The sequence below is a fragment of the Corvus cornix genome, chromosome 2, assembly GCF_000738735.6.
Source record: "Corvus cornix cornix isolate S_Up_H32 chromosome 2, ASM73873v5, whole genome shotgun sequence".
Lineage (NCBI taxonomy): Eukaryota > Metazoa > Chordata > Aves > Passeriformes > Corvidae > Corvus > Corvus cornix.
In genome coordinates, this window is record NC_046333.1 from 17,190,825 (window position 1) to 17,201,647 (window position 10,823).

The 10,823-nt window shown below is 37.7% G+C and overlaps 1 protein-coding gene across 2 annotated transcripts in view; it reads left to right on the forward strand.

Moving 5' to 3' along the window:
* PRTFDC1 (phosphoribosyl transferase domain containing 1) overlaps positions 1 to 6,080 on the forward strand; it is a 46,132-nt gene extending 40,052 nt beyond the window's left edge. Inside the window, exons 8-9 of one of the 2 annotated variants that reach the window (XM_039548507.1) lie at positions 947 to 1,050; positions 2,240 to 2,316. In XM_039548507.1, coding sequence (XP_039404441.1) covers positions 947 to 1,047 — 101 coding nt within the window. In that variant the 3' untranslated portion in view covers positions 1,048 to 1,050; positions 2,240 to 2,316. Of the gene's footprint in view, positions 1 to 946; positions 1,051 to 2,239; positions 2,317 to 2,944 lie in introns of those variants that run through there. The other variant, XM_039548506.1, reaches the window with a different exon arrangement.
* The last annotated feature ends 4,743 nt before the right edge of the window (positions 6,081 to 10,823 follow it).

A 10,823-nucleotide genomic window follows, 5' to 3' on the forward strand; every position in this document is an offset into this window, starting at 1 on the left:
AATGTCCATTTTTTCTTTTTCCTTCCTCATTGCATCTCTTTAGAGGAGCCACAGGATTCCATCTGAGCACAAAAGGTGTTTTATTGTGACTAAGTATTAACAAGTTTTATATTTTTTTGTTCAAAAGCACTTCTAATTATTTTTAAGTATTATTGTTCAAAGGGAAAACTCTGATATTATAATTAAATCCCACTCCCTAAAAAACAGAAGATAAATTGGGCTTTGTACTAGTTTGAAAACAAACCAGTGGGAGGCACCAAGTCAGAATAACAATTTAATGGGGAAATTAAAGAAAAGGAAAAACTAAAAGAAAACACTGGTTCAAATTGACAGAGTCGAGATACAACCTGACACCCTGTTAGTCAGGGTGGTGGTAGCAGTCTGATAGAATGGTGGCTGCAGTCCTCCAAAAGTGGTGATCCTGTAGAAAAAAGGGTCTGCTCTTCCTCAGAAGGTCCAGTGGTGGCTGTGTAGCTCCTGTCCTCTGGAAATCCAGTAGAAAGGTTATCTCTGGTGTTCAGAATCTCAGATTATATCCACGATGGGATGCCTGGTTCCTCCCTCTGGGTGGAGCATCTCACAATGGGGTAATGAGTCATGAGGCCAAGTGTTGATTAGGCTCATTAACAGAAGATAGTCCGGAGGGAGTTATCTCTGAGTCAGGCGGCAGGACAATGATGGGCCATTAACAGAAAGATAGTCTGGGGGGAGGAGGCAAGGAAACACTGCCCCACCTGATTTCAACAGCTCCTGAGGATGGTAATGGAATACACTGCAACCCAGGACAGGCTTTTTAAACTTCTTCCTGCTGCTCAGTTTGCACCACATCAGCACAATTTCTCTCTAAATTATTGGTCCTTATACTGTATTATGATGAAGCTATAAATGGAGCTATACCAAGCAATTGTCATTTTAGACTTATTTAGAATAAATGATGTAATAACAGGTATGTGGCTAAATTCGAAAAGAATAGATCCACCTAGAAGAGATCGACCAGTATTTGCTACTGAAAAAGACTCTGGTCAGCTGAGCTGGGGAGGAGGGTAGAAGGTGAGTACCAGGAGGCAGCATGAAGGGTCTTGATTTGAGATGTGGGAGAGAGGGAAAATTTATGAAGCCAAAGTTACTTAAATGTTGGTCATGGCCCTGAGGTTTTAGCCCTGTAATCTGAACTATGATCCAAACATTTTGTTGTACAACTTTTTATACAGGGGAGTGGTATTTTTAACATTTAGAATTTAATCCAGTAAATTAAGACATATATTTGAATGGATTCACTAATGTTAAATATATAAAAGAGGCAATAAAATTACTTCATGAAGGGTAGGTTTATATTTTTATGTATTACCTTTTAAATGAAACAGATTTTATCCTCTTTTATTCATAGTGCATTGAATTTTATAAAACATCAGAGATCTCTTTTGTAAATCACTGACAGTGCTGTATCATTTCCTCACTTACCTAAATTTACAATTCCAAAGTGCCTATTACCCCCAATCTAAAACAACTGAATGAATTCCTTACCTGAATACCTGTAGAATTTTTTATGTGGAGCTATTTTTGTGTCTGTAAGATTGGGTTTTCCTCTAGTTATTTAAAGAACAATTTGGAAAAAGTCCAACTTGTTTTATATAGTGCTGATATTGCACAGACCTTCACACTCAAAAAGATGCACATCTGTGCTTAGCTTCATGTGTGTGAGTTGTATAATTGAGGTGCACTGCATGCATTTACTTTGTTAAGCATGTGCTTGCATCTTCATAAGCTTGGGGTTTTAATTTAAGAAGCATTTGACATGTTTTGGTAGCATAAAATAAAAGATAGATTTTGCTATTCTTAGCAGAAAATATATAGATCTCTGGAAGCTACTTCTGATTTAACATTTTACATTTTTCTGTCATTACTGTGATACAGGACAGTAGTCATCACACATATATACCAGTGGAGCTTCCAAATGCAAGCAGAATTTTCCAGCTCTGATTTTGGCTTCCTTCCACAATGTGCCAGTGATAATTTTATACAACTCTCCTCTCCTCTCCTCTCACTATTCACATCCCTGTCACAAGTACTCTGTGACTGGGAGCTATTGCTGACCATGATGTCTCAGATTCAAAAGTAACACAGCCCCAACTGACTACATATATGCAGAGTTTGCTTGTTGAGAACCACACATGAATTTAAGGGCTTATAACTGCCATTGATCTTGTATTGATGGTGTTTGTTATTTGTCTCAATACAGATTACGGATTTGAAATTCCAGATTTATTTGTGGTAGGTTATGCCTTAGACTACAATGAGCACTTCAGAGATCTAAACGTAAGTTTCTTATAAAAAAATAGTTTAAAAAGTCACTGATCTACTTTTCCCTTATTTATTCCCATAAATATCCCATAATTTGTCTCCTTGGGGCTCTGTGGAGGTATGTCTTTGATGTGGTTGGGATTTGGGATCCTTTCAGTGAGTACAGAACTCCCTGCAAGACCTCAAATAATCCAAAGGAGTCCTTGCTCAGCACTGTGAACAGTTCCCTCCCCCTAAGAGTTCCCTAAATTTCCATCTTCTGTGAGCCTAGGGCTTCTCAGGTCCACCACTGCCAGTATGTGCAGAGACAGCAGCAAAAGTGACACACAGCCATAGGTCAGACAGGTTGTCTGAATGCTATGTTGCCTGTCCCTTTTCTCAGAGAGGTGAGGATGGATAAAAGATGCAAACCTTGCCTTTGCTTCTTGTGGTACTCCCAGAGGTGCACCTCAAAGCTGGGAATTCGAAGTGGGAAAACTTGCTGTAGCTAGAAAATGAAATCAGAATTCACTTCCAGATGTCTGGAAAGGAAAGAGTAATCATAAGATCACTAGGTAGGCCAAGCCTAAGAATTTTTAAACAATTCATTAATAATTAATAATGTACTCAACCATGCTTTTGCAATCTGTTCTGTTTTTTTCAGCACATATGCGTTATCAATGATCATGGCAAAACAAAATACAGAGTCTGAAGCAGTAACATCCACACCTGAATATTTCTGTGAAGCAGAACTTTGACTACACTCCCTCAAGCATCTCCCTGAAGAGCAATTCAACTGACTCGTATGTCTTTTAACTCAGTATAAGAAGGGGTTTACTCTAGAGATGCTGATGAATATTTACACAAGTGAGAGCTCTTATCTAAAATGTGAAGCATAGGACTTTTACAGTTACTACCTTTATTAAGTATTAAAATTACCACCTAAGATGCCTTTTGACTAATAACTTGTCTGCCTCAGGTCTCATTGTGAACGCATCTTTTCTTTGCTCAGTCCCTCCTTCCACCTATTGCAATTCATCTACTGCACTGTATTTTGTAAGATTGTTCAAAAGTGCCATTCTGTGAATGAAGATTATTTTACAAGATTTTATTGACTCCATCATCCCTTTAGTCTTGGTCAGATATGATGCTACCAAATGGCAAGCATTATTTTGATTTAACTCCACAATTCAAAAGTTTCAGCTGAAGTTCTCTGTTGTGTTGCAGTTCATTACCCACTCTTCCAAACAAAGTTTTAGCTCTCAGAATGTGCTGAATTAGAGTACAGGTCAAAATGAACCTTTGCAAGGCCCCGTTGACCCAAAACTGGAAGATACTGTGGTTCTGGTATGTCATGTAGCTATAGATCTGACCTGTTTAATGTGCTGAAATTTAATCAAGGCAAACCAATGCCAGGCAGGTTTGAGTTTCTGCATGGTATCCCTTTCTTCTCTAGGACACAAACAAGTATGAAAATTAAGAGTGCTCTTCTGAGCTTATATTCTTAACTAAACCTCATTTACTTAACTAAACCTCATTTACCACAGAAGTTTAATGCCAGTCAGACAATTATTCAGTTATGATTTGATTTTTTAGAATGTCTAAGCTGAGACTTTTTGTAACCTTCCGTAGTCTTTGAGAACACATATCTGACAATGCTGAAGAAGACTTGTATAGAAAAAAAAGAAAAAATGTATAGGACAACACAGAAAACCAGTTAATGCATGAGCGCTGTAGACCCTAAATTCCTTCATTTATAGATTGTGTTTGAAGAAGTTTGTGAATTTACATACTGTATTAACTGAGAAAAGTTTAATTCTGTATTGAATATAAGTGTTCTCAAAAACTTCCCCAGGGAAACCAATGCAAAGTAAGTAGCTGTGTATCAGTAGCTTTGCTCTGAACTGAGAGGCAGATTGTTACTAGCTGCAGATTCATATAAACTAATAAAGGAACATGAAGAATTCTTGTTACATTGCACAGTTGTTTGTTTTCCCGCTTCAGTGTATTTTGCACATCCCATAAAAGCTTTTCGAAAATATGTATTTACCTGGTAATCTAAACATACCATATGTATTTATTCTGTAGCTGATAATCTATTGTTATTTGGATAAAATCCATGATGTTAAGGGAATGAAAAAGATCAAAGAATTACGGTGATTGCTAGAGCTCTTTTCTACTCCTTTAACTTGTATTTTAAAAGAGTTCTGTTGAAAAGCTTTCCCTCAGAGTAAATTTCTTCTGTTTTGGAGAATAATGCATACCCTTACAGAACCTGGAAGAAGCTGCTGAAGAATTTTATCACTTTTTGTTTTATGAGAGTAGTGAAGTTTTTCTTAATGCTTCTGACTGCCCTGGATTTAGCAGTAATGACACACTGAATAGACTGACATGCTTAGGCTTAGGCTTAGTCCAAGACATCCGTTAGGTTATTTCCTTTTTGTCCTCTCTTCTTAAAAAATCGCAGTCCAATTCACCTTGCTACATTGATCAGCTTTCAGCAACAACAACAAAAATGTAGTGAGTTAGTGTAAAATTAGAGTGAAAATATGAAGTACTGTAGATACGCTTACTTCAGACAGTGTTAAAATTGTTTAACTGGAAGACTCAGATTATTAAAATCTACATGCTTAATAGAAAAGACCAGATTTCTAGCAAATATGAGAACTGGTGTGTTTCTTCAAATTCCATTTCCTCCTGTCATCATATTTTTCACATTGTGAAAGAGCACCATACAGATTTCACTAATGAATTTGCATGTGGAATTATGCCGAGAATAAGGGGCTGTTCTCTTCTAATGTCATATTTGAATTTTGTACTTATATGTATCTGAGCATCTCCAGGCATCTCAGCTGCCATCAACATTACTCTTCACTTGAAGCACTTCCACCTGAAAAATTAGCTTTCAATTACTTTAACAATCAGACTCCAAAATATCATTAGTGTAACTGAGGGAACAGGTAATCATGCATATATGACTGATTAATACTGGGCTTAGTCTCTTTGGTGTGCTCAGAGAATTTATTGTCTTGTGTTTTGGTAACAGTGTTGATTCCACTTCTTTAACTAAAAGGCCACTAAATATTTTTTCAGTTATGGTTGCACACTATGACCCACAAAGCTATGTTTGGGTTTTTTTAATCAGTTCAGCAACATCTGTTACTTAAGAGAAGAAGATGTTTTTTGAAATCCGTTCTTTTCCTTGGACATTGTGTTTGTGGGTGGGCTTCCTTTTTTATCTCAGTTTTTCTTCTTGTGCACTTAACACCAGCATCTTTTCCCCACCTGTGATGTAAATACTTATCAGCCATCAGGTTTTAGACTTTATTCAGTCAATTTATGTCTGATTCCAAAGTAGCCAAAAGTGATTTTCTGGAGAGAAGGTCAAAGTAGGAAGAATAATTCCTGCACCTTGATTGACTGAATATAAGTTAGGATTTCATGTTGCAAACCACAGATACAGTCTGAATATCTACTATTTTCTGCCTAAAAAATAGCATTTAAATAGTCTAAATGGTCTGTAATTAAGATATTTTTTCAATTGAATCAGCTGCTGCACTCTTCTAGTTAGAGCTGAACAAAGTAGAAAATAGTGTCTGATTGCTTACTATTAGTTATATTTCTTGACCATGTTATGTTAATCCTCAAAGTGTTATTAATAAATTTGTATAATGGAAAATTCCAACATTTCCCCCAAAATACAATACTAACTGTATGTGATATTCAGCTGCAGAACAGTTTCTGATCTGTGAAAGAGTCAAATCATCACAATGTATACACAGTAAAATGATTGAGATGTACTTTTGTCATGGGTCATCATTATTGCTCAGTGGTAAGAATAAGATTTATTTAAATACAAATATTGAGAATTCTAAATTTTAATATTTCTTTATACTGGAGAAGATAAAGGCTGAATCGGCTTCTCTGCATATTTTGCATTTTGATTTTCTCAGATAACATAGCAGTGAACACCCCTATTGTAATCAAACTTGTTACACATGCAAACTGTAATTGATTCTAGCTACCTTGAAAACTTTAATTTTCAGTTTCAGTTAAAAATGAGAGTCTCAAAAGAAAACCAGTACAGGGTCGTGTAGCAAGAGACAGAGAGATTCCTTGCCCTTTTGTAAAACCATCATATTTGAGGATGTTTTTTCCTTCTTTTACCTTTTTAAATGTTTTCCAAAACCTCTCATAGTCTAAATATAAAGATTTGAGATGAACGCAGTATCTCAGTGTACTGGGAAAGGTATCTTAAATTCTTTTTCTCCTTAAATTGGAGGGAGAAATGTAGATATATAAGTTAAGGTAGGTGTGTGTTACCAATTCAGCCTTCCAAAAGTTAGCTCTGGTTGTACTCTCCAGATGACTAAGGGGCTGATTCAGCCTCCTCCTGTGCTTGTCTCTGTCCCCATTTGAAATCTTTTAGGTGAGAGAAGCAGGGTGTCAGGTGCTTTAGCCATCCTTTCAAAAAGTTGAAAATACAGTGGAGGGAAAATAAATGCTTGCATCCTAATTTCATACACTTTTCACAGTTTTTTCACAGTTACTGTTTTAATGCCACATGCCTTCCTCTGGGAAGGCAGCCACGTACAGCTATGCCAGTACCTGGCTGAAATGTTTGTACCACTAGGGAATGACTGCTGTGCTTGCCAGGGATATTCAGAGCAGTGACAGCACCACAGCAACACTTGGCCAGCTAGAAAAGTTTGATCACAAGCCATAAACTATACTGTGGGATTATTTTGTAGTGTTAAAAGGATAATTATTTGTTAAGAAACAGCAATATTATGCGCTTATAAATTATTAGAAGGGGAAGACACCTCAAATAAAGAAGGCAGTACAAACATACTGAGGAAAGGTTATCCTTTATTTTGCAGAAAACACACAAAATTTTTTAGAAGGGAAAAAAGGAGACATCAGTTCTGGGTGAGGCTCCGTAAGCCCTTTGAAGGCTGTCAGCTGTAGTTTGGATGCTTGTGCTGTTACGCAGAACTGGCTGACCCTGCCTTCCTTTCTGTCAATAAACCAGTGCTTGGTTTCTTTGTACCTTCACATGAACACATGCGTATCCGCAGCTGAACTTTTCACTGCTGCCAGCAGTTGTTTTGGAACACCAAGGGGTTTCCAAATGCAGAAATTTAGACTCAATTAGTTAAATACTTGCTGTCAAGCCTCGTTCCTTCTGCTGCTGCATGGAGCAATGAACTACTGACAAACTATTGGAGTCTGCAGTACAGCGATTTATGTCTAATACTAAGTTTTGGATACTGTTCAGAGGATGACCTTTAGTTTGTTTCAGGAGTGGCATGAAAGTTTTCCTCTGTTTTTCCATAGCAGAAAGAGACAAAAATTACTTGTAGTACTGTAGTTCTAGAAGTTTGTCTTCAATCTGCATGATTTGGCCTCTGATAATGGTAAGAAAGTCTTGCTTTTAATCATGCCACAAAATTTCATTAAATTAACTCATTACTACATGTGTTCAAAAATCCATTTTCTTACTGTTAGTAGAGCTTTGTACATTTATCAGTGCTGTTAAGTCATGAGGTTACACAAGGGACGGCTGTTGCTGGAAGACATATGTTATGCCTTCATAGCTATTGAATTTGCATAGAAAAACACTGGAATTTAGCTAAGATGTTTTGGAAGCAATGCCAGAAAACAGAGTTATCTTGAAGTGTCTTTTCTCAGCAATCTTCCATTTTCATAAACTTCTAGAAGTATTAATCTCTTTTCTTCAGATTTCTTATCTCCAGTTACACCCTGCTTTTATGCTCTATTCTATCACAATGTGTTTTAACCCAGTCCTTGCCAGTCCTGTAGTTTTCAAGGACAGTCACGAATGCTTGTTGTTTACCAGGAAAGTTAAGCCCTTTTCCTGAAACATTCAAAAGCAGATTTTCAAAGGTGCTTATGCATCCAAGAGAATTTCATGGGATTTCACCTGCTTGGGTAGGTGCCTAGCTGCATCCTTCAGTGACCATGTACCTTTGAAAATATGTTTCTTGCCTAATCTGGATGGACTGGGAAAATATGCAGCAACATAACTTGGAATGAAAACAGGAGGATATCACAACAAAAAGGAGAGGCAAGTACAATTGTGCTATTCTTTGATGTGGGCATGAATATCTCTTTGTCTTTCTGAATCACACAAGTGTTTAATTGATTTATTTGTTTGGGTTTTCATGAGCATTATTATAGTAGTGTTTCTGCTCTTTCTTAGGAAATTTGGAATGAAGTGAGAGTGCTCAAAATTTAGCTTTTGGAAATAATAACTCAGCATAAACATTAGCACAGAGAGACAGAAAACAGATCAGCTACAAAGGAATATTCAACAACAGTGGCAAAAGAGTCAAGGAGAGTAAAAAATGAAGTGTCATAAAAAAAACTTTATTTGTAGAATATTGATTGGAATGGATCCACCAGTGGGTGTACAGGCAAGATATTAAAATTGGTTAAATATGACCTGCTGAATGAGTGTGGAGATGGAAGCTTTCTGCTGAGAGCCAGTTTGGTCCTGGGCCCATTTGTGCCATATGGGAAAGAAAACCACAATAAACTGAAATTGTTTATCTTCCTTCAGAAGCAGTTCACATAATAACATGATGCTATTAACTGTGTTCAAGCTTTTAACTACAAACACCCAACTGAAGCTTCCAGTACTATTTTGCCTAAGCTGTAGCCCTGTAAAGTCAATCTCAATCTCTCTGTCTTAAATTTAATCAAGTACTAGACATCTGTGTTACTCCATCTATATAGATCTCAGTGTTGTTCCCCACAGCCTCTCTGTCTTATTTTCTGAGATTTTAAGGTCTTCCCCTCTAAGCTTTACCCCTATTCCTTACATCTTAATTTCTCCCAATTCCTCTTAGCCTATTACCCAATTTACCAGCTCACAGGTGCTGGGAGAGAGGTGAAAGATGATCTGGAGACAGACCCTGCTGAGTTTGCAACCCTAAGAGAAAATAAAACCCACAAAGTGCTGAGATACTCTGCTGAGTGGCAGTCACTGGTCTTTCATGGGAGATTTTAAGAAACGTAGCAAATATTTAAAATTTTTTTGAGAAAAAAAGTCTCTGGTTTTTATCCAGAAGTATTAGAGGTGACTGGCTTGTAAGGCATGGAGGGAGGATTTTGTGCCACCACCATTGTACAGTGTGGTTTTGTTTGCTCCCAGAGCTTAGGCAGCAGCTGGGGCTGGAGGAGGAATCCAGCCATTGAGACACAAATCAGCACAACAAACATCCTCCTTTGCTGCAGCTTTTCTAGCTCCAGTACTCAGACAAATCCAGAATAGGGTTTATCCCAGTCAGGTCAGGCCTCAGCCATATCTCACAGCAGTCTAGCCAAAATATGCCTCAAAATATTTTAATATTTTCCCCACACAAGTCACAAGCTGGAGTCCAAAGCTAGCAAGTGTTTTCCTGATTAAGGTCCGTTTATTTATAGAAAAAGAGTCAAACATAAGAACATCTTTCCTATGCAGAAGGGAAGAAGGGAATCGAGGCACATCATGGCACTGCCCCAGGCAGATCTGAACTCTTTGGCTGGGAACAGATTTACCAGGGTTATTTTCCATCCCCTGAACTGTGTTTAGACTGTCTCAACTTCAGCAGTCTCTGAGACATGTAAATTTTTTTATGCAGAAGGCCAACAGTATTGTGTGAAGCCAAAATAGATTGTGAAAAGTAAAGCTACTCAAGAAGGAGTGTATGCTCTCTGTATTTGAATGGCAACTCACTCCACACATACAAGACCCGTTCCTACAGAGGAACACAGACCAGGTGACCACCATTGCTCACACACCCCACGTTCAGCCCCTACAGAGTCTGAGCAAGATCCGAGCCACAGATTTTTGTTAGTTTAGGTGTACACATCAAAATAGTATAATTTTCAATATGGATGTTATTCCAAACAGTGCTTTTGCCTCCTTTAATGTAATGGCATCGGCCTAAAATTAGGAATGGTTGTACTATTGTTAACTACAAGAATGTAAACTTTGGGCACAAAATTTAATACATCACTAAATATGACACGAAAGCAGCCGTGCAGTTTGAAGTAAGGCTTACCACCAGTTGATCCACCAATGTGCTCTGGAACTCTCTGCTGTTGAGGTAAATCTTCATTACCTGAGGAGACAAAGGCACATCATAGCTGTTCTCAGCTATCATTAGGCAGACTTTCCAAATTCATAATAATTTACAAGGCCCATTTCTAGTAAAACAAAAAGAGTATAATATAAACTCTTGTTTATGAATCATAACAATCATCACAGAGCACAGCTGCTTTATTCTGCTCTGTAGTTCACCTGCCCGTGAATTCCAAGGCTTTCTCCCTTGAGGCTCCTCAAGACCAACCTGGCCTGCCTAAAGCCACAGTTTCATCCACAGTCATTATCCTGACAGAGCAGGCACAACCTCTGCATCTTCTACCTTAATTTGCTAGGAGAAACCCTTTCCCAGCCAAAGCACTAAACTATGTAAAATTATTACCAGTTACATGGTGCAGGAGTGGCCACAAAGTACTGGGTATCAGCACAGCCT